The following is a 13,283-nucleotide window of genomic DNA, read 5'->3' as shown; positions in this document are numbered from 1 at the left end:
TTTAGTATTGCTTGACAATTGATTTGTAATAAATTTTTTTATTTAATCTGGGCTGGAAACAATATGACAACATATTTTACATGATATATACACAATATAATATAATATATGCGTAATATCCGTAACTATATTTATTGAAAAACTATCATATTGTCATTTTAATGTATTGTAAACAAATGTGAAATACCTTCAAAAAGTAAATTCAATTTATAGCTTTTGTACTGACGGATTTAAGAAATGATTTTCATTGAAGTCATATGAGTATCGATAACAAAAGCCACGCTGCCATATGGGAACAGACTTTTGTGATTTTTGCTTAAGATGACAACTCTTCACGTTTTTATTAACATAAACATTAAATAGTTAAGCCTATCTCTAATAATTTGAATAGTAGGCGCGCAGCGCTCTGTTCGGTTACACACATATACACACACAACCACACACTTACAAACCAGAGCTAAAGAGCTTACAAACCGGTCGTGCATTATCAAAATTGGACGTACCAATCAGTACCAGTGAAGCCAGCCTCTCGCGCGGAACAATTGCTCAATTGTTTACACTTCAATTGCCTAAAGTGTAAATTGTACAGATTGTGCAAATTGTACATAAGTTTCTTAGTTTGCTTTTGTGTGCAAGGCAAAGAAATTCACTCCACGACGTCCAGTTACTGACGCGTCTGCAAGTGCATGTGAGAAATGTGGCATTGTTAAATAACTTTCTCTTTTGTGGACTGTTGTATAATTGTATCGATGATGTCTGCTTTACTTTGATTTCAACTATTTCAGTGGCACGTACACACAAAATCGACAACATGTCGAATGGCAGTAAAGAACGTGCTGAGAATTACTTAAAGAATCTGTTAACAAATGGTAGCCAAGAGGGCGACAGCGAGGCAGAGTTGGACCTGCCGCCATGGTACGATGAGCAACTATTCAAACGGTGAGTGGTGCTACGATACAAATCAATCAAACTTTGTGTGCATATCTAATTATAAACTATCTATGAATAGCGGCCAGAGGTATTTCAGCAAATATCGTTTTGTGATGACCTCAGGCATGTTGGCTGGTTTAATTGCGGTTCTTGCCATTCCATCGATATTGCGCGTTCTTATCTGCACAGGCCAATCGTCGAATGCTCTCACTGCCTATCGCCGTTATTTGCGCACTATTTTCCATGTACACGCCTGGTATTTTCAGCCGATTGAGGACAGGCGCAGCAAACTGTGGACGAGTATTGCGGCCGTGAGGCGAGCACATTCTCGCTCGAGTCGGGCTTGTCAGCGACGTGGTGCCGGTCAGATAACACAGAAGGATTTGGCCTTGACACAGTTTGGATTCATCGGCTTTATAACGCTGGGCGCGCATCGCATATCATTGAAAGATGATGATTTTCTTGAGACCACATCGCATATGTGGCGGGTGCTGGGCTATTTGTTGGGCATCAAGGATGAGTACAATATATGTGGAAGCAATTGGGCGGAATCCAGGGAGCGTTTAGACATTGTTATGCGTAATGTCTATAGGCCGGCGCTGGAGCAAACAAATGAGGAATTTTATCATATGACCAAAGCATTAGTTCATGGGCTTTGGCATGTAAATACAATGCTCTCAGTAAAAGCAAATATTTTCTTTACCAAGCGACTGGCGTACGTTAAAGGCTATGAATACTATAGCTTTGATTATCTTGAAGGTGAAAAACCTGATCCACAGCAAACATCACACTACTATGATCTGAGCTTGTGGGATCGCTTTATTGTTAGTTATGGTTTGTTTATTGTTACATACTTGCACAAGTATTCAGTTGTACGCTGGTATTTCAATTTTCGAGTTTGGATAATGGATCTCTTTATGTACTACTTGCCAACCGTAGCCATTTGGAAATTTGGATTTAAGTCGGCCTATGTGCGCATATTCCGGCCAGGAGGTACGGCACATGAGCTGCAATTAAGTCTGAAGGAAGAGTAGTTGAGCGTTATCAGTTTATGTGTTAGCGATTTTTGTGATGGGAACTTAGAAGTTATTATTTATTGTGCCTGTAATGTGTTATAATGTGTTTAGTTAAAAATGTAATTAATAATTGGAACAGCGTCCTATGAATGTTAAAGACTTTTAAAATATATGTATGCAATATGTAGCCACTAAAAACTTTTTTCTTATAGTTTTTATCAATGGTTTGAAAATTGTTGCCAGCTATGTGGAAGGTAAAATTTTATTTCTCCATTTTAGTTTTGATGTATTCGTTATAATTAGGATGATTAATTATATTTATATATGTACTTGTAAAATATATGGACGAAATTCATTTGAAAATCCCGCCTATTTAATGCTGCTACAGTTTTCAGCACTGGTACTATATCAATAGCGATAACAGCACTTATGATGAAATGTAATGCCGGCAATACTAATTATCGATAACAGTTTGTGTTTTGTTGCTTGCGTCTTTTTCTTGGCTTTCCAGAATTTATTTAATTTGTTGCTAAAATCAATAATAATAACAATGTTTTATCACGTAAGTAATAATGCATAGTTGGCGTTAACCCATACGTAACGTATGTCCATATAGATATCGCTCGAGCACGAGATTCTTCTGCATCCACGCTACTTTGGGCCCCAATTGCTGGAAACGGTGAAGCAGAAGCTCTACTCGGAGGTGGAAGGAACGTGTACGGGCAAATATGGTTTCGTGATTGCAGTCACAACAATAGACCTCATTGGGTCTGGAGTGATACAGCCTGGTCAAGGTTTTGTTGTATATCCAGTGAAATATAAGGCTATTGTGTTCCGGCCATTCAAAGGAGAAGTCCTCGATGCCGTTGTTAAGCAGATAAATAAAGTCGGCATGTTTGCGGAAATCGGACCATTGTCATGCTTTATATCACACCATGTAAGCTGTTTCAAGTTTTATTTGCAGTTCAAATGTGAATAACAGCTGTACATTTTTTTCAGTCCATTCCCGCTGACATGCAATTCTGTCCAAATGGAAACCCGCCTTGCTACAAGTCCAAAGACGAAGACGTCGTCATTTCTGGTGAGGATAAAATACGTCTAAAGATTGTGGGTACGCGTGTGGACGCTACTGGCATTGTAAGTTGATTAAAATCCTCATGTTCTTCTAATTGTGATATCTAATCCCCTTCCAACAGTTTGCTATAGGAACTTTGATGGATGATTATTTGGGTTTGGTCTGCAATTAAGAAGTCAACTAGTGTACAATTTCTATATATATGTATATATATATATTAAACTTTAATGAAATGCATTTAAGATTTTTAAATATTTAGGTGTATATATATCATAAATACTTATAAGATTTGATTTAAATTCAAAGGTACATTATTTTGTAATTTAGTACAATTCTGTGTGCTGTTTTCTCTTTTTGTGTGGGAGCTAAAAATATGGATGGATATAATTTTAATTAATTAAATAGCAAGAACTACATTTATATTTATAAGCAAATATACCTTAACTTAATGATAAGCGTACAGCAAAGTTTATAACAAGCTAATTTTATATCTTTGCAATGCATATTTTGTTAGATGTTATCTACACTGAATCTGCAAGGATATGATGCTTCGGCTAACCGAAGATTAAAGTTTCTTAAAAAAGATTGCACAATAGCTAAAACAATGAGATATTAAAGCATAGTTCCTGCTTAGATTTTTTGTTCAGATTAAATACTTAGGAGGTTTAGGCAACGTGCATGATTGTACATACTTAATGAAGAGCGCTATGCAAATTTATATAAAAAGGATGTAGAAAGCTATGCAACGTATTTCCTCAGATCAGCCGGATTCATAGGTCCCAAGAGAATAAATGATGCTTAACAAGCATGTCGCGCACACCATCTTTAAGTGGCTGCGATTCCTTGCCGCGCTTTGGTGGCAACTCCCAGTCGGGGTTTAGATTAAAGGCAAACTGTGAGAGTATGCGCAATTCGCATTTAATTTGCACCCAACCTGGCGAATCTATGAAACTCCAGGAGTGATACCACTTCTGCACAACCTCCTGACACGCGCAGAGCACCTCTAGCCACAGATGTAGAACCTGCTCGTTGAGGCCTAAACAGATGAGGGAGCGCAGTTTGACATCCATTTGGGCATGTGCATTGTCATGTGATTGATTGACCGCTTGCACGCAGCGATAGAGCAATTCCTCGGGTGTCAACACCTTGCCATCTTCATCAAGGCGATACGTTTTACAGAGAACCAAACGGCTGTACACAGACTTAAAATCCTTTTCCACCTCCAGGGAGGAAACTTCTTCAATGAACAGCCACGGATGTATTGGACCCCCTAGGAATGTGGGTCGCTTCATGCCATGTTCGAGGAATGCTTTAATAGCTGGTGCCAGAGTACCACGGACAAGATCTGTAACCGTTTCCGAGATAGCATCATCGCCAGCAGAGGTATACAGCTTGCTGCGTTCATCCAGCAGCTGCACGAACTTCGCTGGAAACCAGCCACGCAGTCCATTTAGCTCTCCCACCCAGCAATGCTCGTCCTTCTGGCTGATGATGGTGATTATATCGTTCCGCCTGAAGCCCAGCTCATCGTCATCATGCCGCTCAAAGTCATGCAAAGCCTTAGCCCGGCGCTTACGTGTGCGAGCAACATTAATGAAGTTCTCGTGATCCTTGGCATGGGATTCGCTGCTGTAGTTTGCCGTTAGTTGAATATGTCCTGCCAGTTTTGGTTCGATGGTGATGAAGTGACGACCCACCTTCAGGATTGCTTCGCGCAGATCTACTAGTATTTCGGTCTGGCGTATGTTTTTGTTTTTCAGTTGATCTGATTCAGGGTCGCCGCGAAATAGAAATGCTTCTAGTATGGATTTACTTTTCCGCACTTGCCGCCTGGACAGATGCTGCTTAGGCAAATTGGCTGCCACCTCTGGATTGCCTATCTGATGACCCTGATCTGCCATCAAATAGGCCAGATGACGACGCCGATGCGTGTCGATTACGGTCTGGCTCAACGAGCCACCCACTTCGAGAGCTTGCCGGAACAGCACTTCTACGTCATCCACTTCGCAGCACATTGAGAGCGAATTAAAGATTTGGGCAGAGTTTTCCAGATGCTTAAGATCCTGTTCCTTCACTTTTAGCATACCGAGCGTCAGCTGGAATAGTACAATGGAGCCCTCGTAAAAGAACCAGTCCCAAATCCGCACCAATATCTTCATATGCACCACATTCGCGAACAGGGTAAGGAACCAGTGAAGTGTTATTAACGACAGATCGATGTCGTGACGCTTGAGCGTATCATCCACGCTGGATAAGTAGTTGGCTATTAATGTTTGCATCACACGCTGATCCGCTTGAATGCCAAGCAATGTTGAGCTGTAGTACGATGCCGGGAGGAGATCCTCAACAATAGTGACCATCATCCAAAATGCATTCTCCTCCTCCATGAACAGCAGCAGGCAGGCAACAATAACTCCGGTGCCCTGGCAGTAACCTATGTCCGGAAAAAGCCACGCAATGCCGCGCAGGATGCGACGCAATCGTGGAATGCCCGTTCCGTTTGGATGACTAAAGCACGCATTTGTGGGCAGGATACGTAGTAGATCCTTTTCAATTTGCTTCGAAGTCATTAACTGATCGTTGCTGGAAGCTGTGAAGTTGGAGAACATATATTAAGCTGTTTATTTGTCTTACGCATTGCATACTTACCCTTGACTATTTCCTGATAGCTAGTTTCGCTTTTTTGCTTTTTGGAGAGCGCACCGGATAGTCGCATCCACATTTGTGGCCGCAGACTGTGTGGAATGCCATTCTGCACCATTTTGCGAAGCTTTTCGGTGCGTTGCAATAGTTGGTCGACATGCTCCCAGCTCAGTTCGTTGATTTCCTTGTTGTGGGCAAACTCGAGGTGTGCGATCCACTGCAACCGTTGCTGTGCATCTTCCACAAAAGGTATGCTGAGCAGTTTATTTGAGCTTTGTTCGGGGCCATCCTCTTCCTCAACGCGAAAGCCGAACTCATCGAATCGGTAGTCGGGCTGGTCGTTGGGCCCCGCTGCAGCCAGTTCCGATTCGCCACCCAGCTTAGCGAGCAGTTCCTGTGGCCACATTGAAGGCGTCAAGGCTGAAAAGGGTCCACCAGGACTTGGACGCAAGCCATCTGCGACACTCAGTTCTTCCATCATGACTGGCAGCTCACCTACATCATCGTCAGTGCTCAAGGTCTGCATTTTACGCTGTATTGGTAGCGTGGAAAATGAGCAATTTTAATTAGATTGATAAGCAATCTATCATCTCAATTGAATTGTTACCGTATGTTCTTCACGGCCCACGTAACCCTCGTGGTCTCGACCAAAAATGCTTCTGGCCATATCCATATTCCGTAACTATTAATTGTCTGTGCACTTAAACATTAAGCTATCTAAATAAATATTGTGTTTTTTTATTATTTACTTGTAAAACTCAAATGTCTTTTTTAATTAGTACTGCATTGTTTCTAGCAACACCTCAGCTTTCGCCCGCTTTCAGCTGTTCGATGAATTTTTACTATCGATATAAAATAAAAAGTAGCTGTTAATCAAATTTTATCAATTTTGGCTGCTATGTGGTCGTCCTATTTAGTTGGGTAATAATATCGTTTTTAATCAACCCATACTTGTAAGTAAAATATGGAAATTATTTTATATAAATTATATATTGTATTTCTAAATGAAATAAATGCTGTTCTGCCTCTGTTAGTTGTAAATAACATTAAGCGAAATGTTAAAATTCATGCCAAAAACATATGTTGCATTTGCAGCGATATCAGCTGTTATCGTGTTGTACGTTGACTGTTTGCTTTGTGCTGTCCCCAAATGAAAATAAACTATTTATAAATTGAGTTAAGAATGCAGATAAAGCCAATTATAACCTGTAAGTAGAGTGCGTTAGTAATACAGTTGGTTAATTTGATATAAAATGTGAATGTTTTCAGATTCTGGCTCATTTCCGCTTTTTCGATCCCTTGAAGCGCAAATACTAAATGCAATCCCATTGGATACCTGCGAATGGCGACGCACCTTCCAAAGACCAACCAAACATGTTCGCTTGGAGGCTCAAACCCAGCAGTTCAGTGTCGAACCACTGGAGCGATATAAAAAGGGCGATTGGAGCATACTTGAACATCCCATATTGCACATATTTGTGACCGAATGTAATGTAAGTGGATATGTGGGTGTGAGTGTGTGCATTGGGGATGTTTATGGGGCGGGAAAATAAGAAAAACAGTAGTAAACACTTTTATATTTTTATCTTAGGACATTGACACATACAAAGCAACGATAAGAGAGGAAATAGATTCGTGGCTTAAACTATTGTCCAGTTATGGCATATCTGATTGGATGATCCTATTGGTGGAGACGCTGGACATGCGGAAAACTAAGAACTTATTGCCTCGAACAACGGTGCTGGATAAAATACGTTTGGATTTCGGCAGTAAAAACGATGATCGTTGCATTTCCGTATTGAATCCAGCTAAATTTGAACAAAAATCAACGGAATCTTTTCGATGCTTGGTGCAGCGCATCCGTTTCCTAATGCTCACCAGCTACAATCGCAACATTGCCAAATATGAGGAGTTAATACGGAGTAAACGAGAGAAACGTAATCATGATGATTGGGACTTTCGTCAATATTTCTTTATGCAGGAGGATCTGGCACTCATATTTGAGAAATTAGAGCTACCAACAGAGGCCCTAATACAATATGATGAGCTGGATGCCATGTTCTCACAGTTCATCACGCACACGGGATTCAATGAGAAGCAACAGTGGCTGGCATATTTTAAGCGTCCGCTTACAGCTTTCCATGGCATCTGCCTGAGCCGCGTGGACAAATTTGAGATGCGTCAGAAAATACGGAATGAAGGGGTCTCCCTTTTAGAGTTCCGCAATTATTTGTTTGAGCGACAAGCTTACCTATTGCTCACTTGCAATGAAATACCGGAGATAGCGAAACGTCTATTAGGGTTTCTTTTCTCTACGTTGCGTGAGGTGGAATTTATCAAGTTAGACTGCCAGGAGGGTGCGCTGAGCTGTTGGGAGTTTGTCTGTGCTCTGGAAGTGTTGCAGCTCTGCGAACAGGCGATGGAACCTAATGAAGTGACGTGCTTCCAGCACTGCGCTCCCATATGGAATCTGGCCAAGGACAAATTGTATGAGCTGGGTAAACTCTGCGGTTTATTGCCAGGCTGTACACCCAGTTCGGAGCAATTGCATATTGTGGTGCAGCTTTCATCAGGCATTGGTGATGCACCCCCACAACAGCAGCAACAATTCCTACAGGCTATGCCACAACTGCGTGATCGTTCGCCGAATCGAAAGCCTAAGCTGTCGGCGGCACAACAGCTCAAAGAGGCCTTGGGCTCCAATCAAACCTTCCAAAAGCTCTACCTAGAGTTGGCGGAGCTGGCTATCAGCACCTATAAACACGTGACGCGCCTAAGATCTGCGCGGTTGGTTGGTCTCGATCTGGGCAAATTCTACTGCGCTTTGAATGAACCTCACAAAGCAGTGGGTTTCTTTACGGATTTGCTACGAGAATTGAAGGCAGAGAACTGGCATATGCTTAGCTCACAGACATTGCTAGAGCTGGCCAACTGTTATCGTAAGATGGGCGATTCGCTGGCTTATACCAAAACCTGCAGTTCCATATCCTGCTGTGCCGAACTGGAGATTCTCGTACGCACCTTTTACTTTGATGAGTTCCTGAAGTCATTGAAATCGCTGGACACCACCCTATCGGCACAGCCATCCATTGAGAATGCCAACTACTGTGTGCTGGAGGATCATTTTCGCATACTAGACATCGAAGTGCTTAATACGAAGCCAATTATACAAGATGACCACCTGCTGGTGCAACTGAGGCTGGAAAGTCTATATCCCCGAGAGATCGTAGTTGATTGCATGAAACTTTGCTATGAGCTGCATCTAAGTAACGATTTGGAGACGGGCCTGCAGGAAGTGGCTCTTGGGAAGGATTGTGCATCGCGGCTGAAGGTCACTTTGCAGCTCTTCCATAAGCAGGACAATACGCTCAACTGTGCCTCGGTCGTATGTGACACGCCGAAGACGAAACAGCCTGTGCGACGGACCAGCAGCACCAAGCGCAAGCTGTCGCCCAGTGTTCAGGCGGACTTCACCAACGTCGTGCAGACTACGAATATTGCCCTCCAGCCGGGCATTAATCTCGTCGAGCTTAAGGGCAAGGCAACGCGCGTTGGACGTTGGCAGTTTAAGCAATTGTGTATTACCATGTCAAGTCTGGAGTTCCTCTCGGAGCAGTTGCCGTTGAATTCGCAGCCGCCGAGTTTCGAGATTTGCACCAAGCCGGCAAGCGCCTCGCTAGAATTCAAGACACTAATTGCGGGTATTGTCCAGCCCATTTATTTGAATGTGTCTGGTGGCAGTTTCATCTTTCCACCAGATGCGCAGATCACGTTGCGATGCTCGAAGAATTTACGGATACGCCAGGCCCTCAAATCCGATGAGACGGCGCTGAGTAATAGCGACGCCGGCTTCGAGAATGTTTTGCAATTGCCCTTGCTTCAATTCAAATCTTTCGAGGAGCGTCGCATACCGCTCGAGGTGCTTACCGATATGCCTGGCCGTAAACTATCTAAACACCATGAACATCACATCACGCTCAGTTGCCCTTGGTCGCGCACTGATCTACAAATCCCAATTGACTTTCAGCCCGCCATGGAGGCAACTTGCCGGCTTCACACGTGCGGTACGCAAAAGTTCCTACAGGTAATTATGAAGGGTTTGGATGCACGGCTATTGCTGCAACATGCCAAGGTGAAGTGTGACGTGGCCGGCGTACGTCTCATCGATCTCAATCCTGAATCGCAAGCACCAATCGTAAGTGAACAAAAAACTTGTAGAGCTCCATATTAACCTTTTCTCGCACTTGTAGGAAATTTATAAGTCTTTGACGGTTACCTACCTATATGAGATACAAGTAGAGCCGTTGAAAGCAGAACACGAACTGCCCATTGTCAAGGTGCACTTTGTGGTCAAGTACGCAACTCCAGCGCAGCCACAAATCTGGCGTAATTATGGCTGTGCCTTCGATCTGGTCGACTATTCAACGCTCTTCAAGCTGCAGGCACAGCTGGAGCCGAACGAACTCTGTCGCCTGCGCACTGTTTGCAACCTGAATATAAAGATAACCAAGATCAATGAGAATCCATATGTCGATCTCATGTACGAGGTGCTTAACGATCAGAATCTGTGGGCCGTATGTGGTCGATCCGCTGGTAAGTCGTTATTTTTCCACTTTAACAGGAATATCCCATTTGCTTATTATTTATTTCTAATTTCTTGACACATAAAATACACTTTTTAATGCATATAAAGACATGGGTAAGTTTTTGGTTTATGAACACTCGTAGTTGCAATCAATTAGGAATATTTATCCAACGTAAATCCTTCAGAAGTAATCGAGCATCTAAAGGCTTTCAAATAGCACTAATCAATCAATCTACAAAATGTTAAGACCTTAAGGCACGATAACAAAACTCTGTTAAAGCTAACTGCCGAATACTGTTAATTCAAAATAAGACGTTATAATGATAAATACTTGACATGCAAATATATGTTCATATATTATATATATACATATATATATATATTATATATTTTCAGTCTTAAGTATGATTAAAAATAATTATTAATATGTTATATAAAGGCGTTTAGATGTTCTTAGTAAATACTTCGGTCTGACCGAATTTTGCCGTTCAAGTAGTTAGGCAATTAATTGGTTCATTTGAAAGACAACAAATTCACGCTTACACATCCTATTTTTATTTTTGTGGATTCAATTCCCTTCTAATAAATTTAACAATATTTCAGGCGTCGTATCCATGAAGGATGTGGACTGTCATTCTATATCGCTGGATGTTATGCCACTAAGTACTGGCTTTCTGCCCATGCCCAGCATACGACTGTCTAAGTATACAGCGGGTGGCAAGAATAAAGCCGATGCCCATTCCAGGGTGCATCCCTTTCCACCCGGCCAGGTGTACAACTCAACCAAAAGCATGCAGATCCATGTCATAGCCAGCGTCAGCGGTGACCAGTGAATAGCCAAATTAATTTAGCAAAGTATTATTTATTGTCAATAAGGCCAACATAATAGACAGATCATAGAACTTCCAGCTCGTTAACTCTTTAATTCTTCAGCTAGCTTGGCCAATTGTTGTTCCCCTACGCGGTAAAATTGCCAACTCTCCGACTTGGTTAAATTCGTTGCGCCTAGACGATTATAGAATTCACATGCCGGATTCCAGCTGAGCACATGGAAGTCCAATCGCCGGCAGCCCTGTCGAACCGCAATTGCTGCTACCTCCCGAAACATTCGCGCACCGGTTCCCTGCTTACGATAAGCCGGACGTACATAGAGATCCTCAAGAAAGAGTGAACGTCCTTGCCAGGTGGAGTACGAGTAGAAGCAGATCGCATAGCCAATGCTGGCGCTGTTAAAAGAAATATTAATATGTTGATTTAATGCCGTCAAAATCTTTTCCGATTGCCGAGTCGAACAACGAACGCAAATGTTTGCCAAACAGATTTCCCTATTGACCGTTTGGACATTTTGATCAGCAAACATTTGCGTAGCGACTTTCAATTTGACGCCTGGCTAGCCAATGATCTCATGTCTTATCAGGTATTTGTCCTCATTTACTTTGTAGTATTGTCTGTGAGCACATAGACTTGACAATACTCGTGTCCGCCATCCAAGCCCGAATCACGTATCAGATCTGCATGTGAGCAAATGATCAACAAGGTGACAAATTATTCTCTAATTCTCTACTCACCCTGCTCGCTCAGCTGCGGGCCGTCGCTCATGCGCTCAAAATCGGCCAGTTCCTTGGGAGAAGTTTAGTTTACTCTGCATCACTGAGTGTATATAACACATATACATTATACTTTACTTGAATCATTTCTATCACGGCTTTCATATCCGTCTTTTCAGCCCTACGAAACGTAAAATTATCCTTATGTGACATTTTGCTAAGTCTTTATGACTGATTCGTAACGTGGTTCTATGAAAACTAATCAGTTTTTCTATTCGGTTATATTGCCGGCGAATGAGCTTATCTAAAATCTCAAGTGTAGCGACCTTATCATATGGTTTATATACATATACGGAGTTGTCGCCTTTTACAAATGTAGTGTTCATGGAACTAGTTCAAGATGTGTTATAAAAATGTATTTAAAATAATAATAATTATAATAAATGAATAATAAATAACTACGTCCTCGTGTTTGAATTAGTATTTTTTTTTTAACTGGTAGCTACACAATGGCAAAAACATGATGAAAAAGAAAGTGTAAGACTGTAACATATAGTCTCAGCACGTAAACTTTTCTGTCTTAGGATTAATTAAATATGTTGAAAATGTAAACATTTTTTCATTTCGAAATAATAATTATAATATTCTTTAATGCAATTTTAATATTAAAAAATTCTGTAAAGTATTTTAAGGAACTTTTCAAATGGTAGCTTTAAAATCAAAGGGAACAGTCTAAATGAAGATCCCAGGAAAATTCACTCTTCCAGCTGAACTCAGCACAGCTCATAACACAATTTCAATCTATTTGATTTTACAGTTTAGTTGCCTGCTGCTCTTCACAGAGCTGACTACTTGCTCTGTCTTATCAGCAGTCGAACATTACTTATGAGCATGGAGCACAGCTAATAAACACAATTGACCCCAAAGCAAACCTCTAGAGGCGTTTTACATATTTCAATAATTTATTTCTGCTTTTTTCAATTCTTTTTAGGTTTGCATTTGATTTTTATTTTTTAAATCTTTTACTTATCTTCGACGGCATCGTCACGATGATGTGGCTAATGATTGTATGTATAAATATCTATGTATATATATATGTTTATATATATATATGTATACTGACATATACATATGTACGTATATCATTTATAGTGGGTTGGTCTTCAAGCTGTAGCCTCTGCGCACTTTTCAATTTCATTGGTATTTTCCAACAGAGTTGTTGTTGTTGAATAGCTCGGCTTATCTGGTTGGCGTTTCGCTTATTGTAATTCCCGCTTTTAATTCCTTTTAAATGACCATTAATATTTTATATTTAAATAAAATTATCGCTGGGCACCCAAAAGGAAAACAATGCAACAAAGCCAAACAAAAGAAACAAAACGCTGATAAACCAAGCCTCTGGGCATTTGCTTCGGGAGCAGCCATGTTCTTGGCTCTGGGATATATACATACGTGCCTCTATATTTATATACATACAATTTTATTTT

General features: G+C 41.2%; 5 protein-coding genes across 5 annotated transcripts; 3 read left to right on the top strand and 2 right to left on the bottom strand.

Moving 5' to 3' along the window:
• Positions 1–297: 297 nt before the first annotated feature.
• On the top strand, positions 298–2,144 carry LOC108609272 (uncharacterized). Its single transcript, XM_018001026.2, has 3 exons — positions 298–688; positions 786–939; positions 1,010–2,144. The coding sequence occupies exons 2-3, from the start codon at positions 812–814 to the stop codon at positions 1,962–1,964; spliced, it is 1,083 nt and encodes a 360-aa protein (XP_017856515.1). The 5' UTR covers positions 298–688; positions 786–811; the 3' UTR covers positions 1,965–2,144.
• A 208-nt stretch (positions 2,145–2,352) lies between these two features.
• On the top strand, positions 2,353–3,258 carry Polr2G (DNA-directed RNA polymerase II subunit Rpb7). Its single transcript, XM_018001010.2, has 4 exons — positions 2,353–2,508; positions 2,563–2,883; positions 2,946–3,083; positions 3,143–3,258. The coding sequence occupies exons 1-4, from the start codon at positions 2,389–2,391 to the stop codon at positions 3,191–3,193; spliced, it is 630 nt and encodes a 209-aa protein (XP_017856499.2). The 5' UTR covers positions 2,353–2,388; the 3' UTR covers positions 3,194–3,258.
• LOC108609111 (small G protein signaling modulator 3 homolog) lies at positions 3,259–6,413 on the bottom strand. Its single transcript, XM_018000808.2, has 3 exons — positions 6,272–6,413; positions 5,671–6,196; positions 3,259–5,611 (listed from the first exon to the last, which is right to left on the bottom strand). Exons 1-3 carry the CDS (start codon positions 6,335–6,337, stop codon positions 3,792–3,794), a joined length of 2,412 nt encoding a protein of 803 aa, XP_017856297.1. The 5' UTR covers positions 6,338–6,413; the 3' UTR covers positions 3,259–3,791.
• A 63-nt stretch (positions 6,414–6,476) lies between these two features.
• SIDL (SIDL trafficking protein particle complex subunit 10) lies at positions 6,477–11,157 on the top strand. The gene is made up of 6 exons (XM_018000520.2): positions 6,477–6,617; positions 6,760–6,872; positions 6,934–7,157; positions 7,256–9,859; positions 9,915–10,257; positions 10,853–11,157. Exons 2-6 carry the CDS (start codon positions 6,848–6,850, stop codon positions 11,080–11,082), a joined length of 3,426 nt encoding a protein of 1,141 aa, XP_017856009.1. The 5' UTR covers positions 6,477–6,617; positions 6,760–6,847; the 3' UTR covers positions 11,083–11,157.
• Positions 11,096–12,321, bottom strand: LOC108608904 (thialysine N-epsilon-acetyltransferase). The gene is made up of 4 exons (XM_018000521.2): positions 11,935–12,321; positions 11,818–11,869; positions 11,685–11,760; positions 11,096–11,475 (listed from the first exon to the last, which is right to left on the bottom strand). Exons 1-4 carry the CDS (start codon positions 12,007–12,009, stop codon positions 11,163–11,165), a joined length of 516 nt encoding a protein of 171 aa, XP_017856010.2. The 5' UTR covers positions 12,010–12,321; the 3' UTR covers positions 11,096–11,162.
• Between the last annotated feature and the right edge of the window lie 962 nt (positions 12,322–13,283).

This window comes from Drosophila arizonae, chromosome 2 (assembly GCF_054131065.1).
Source record: "Drosophila arizonae isolate 15081-1271.41 chromosome 2, UAZ_ARI_1.0, whole genome shotgun sequence".
NCBI classification, from domain to species: domain Eukaryota; kingdom Metazoa; phylum Arthropoda; class Insecta; order Diptera; family Drosophilidae; genus Drosophila; species Drosophila arizonae.
The sequence above is the reverse complement of the archived record's forward strand: the minus strand, read 5'-3'. Positions and strand labels throughout refer to the sequence as shown.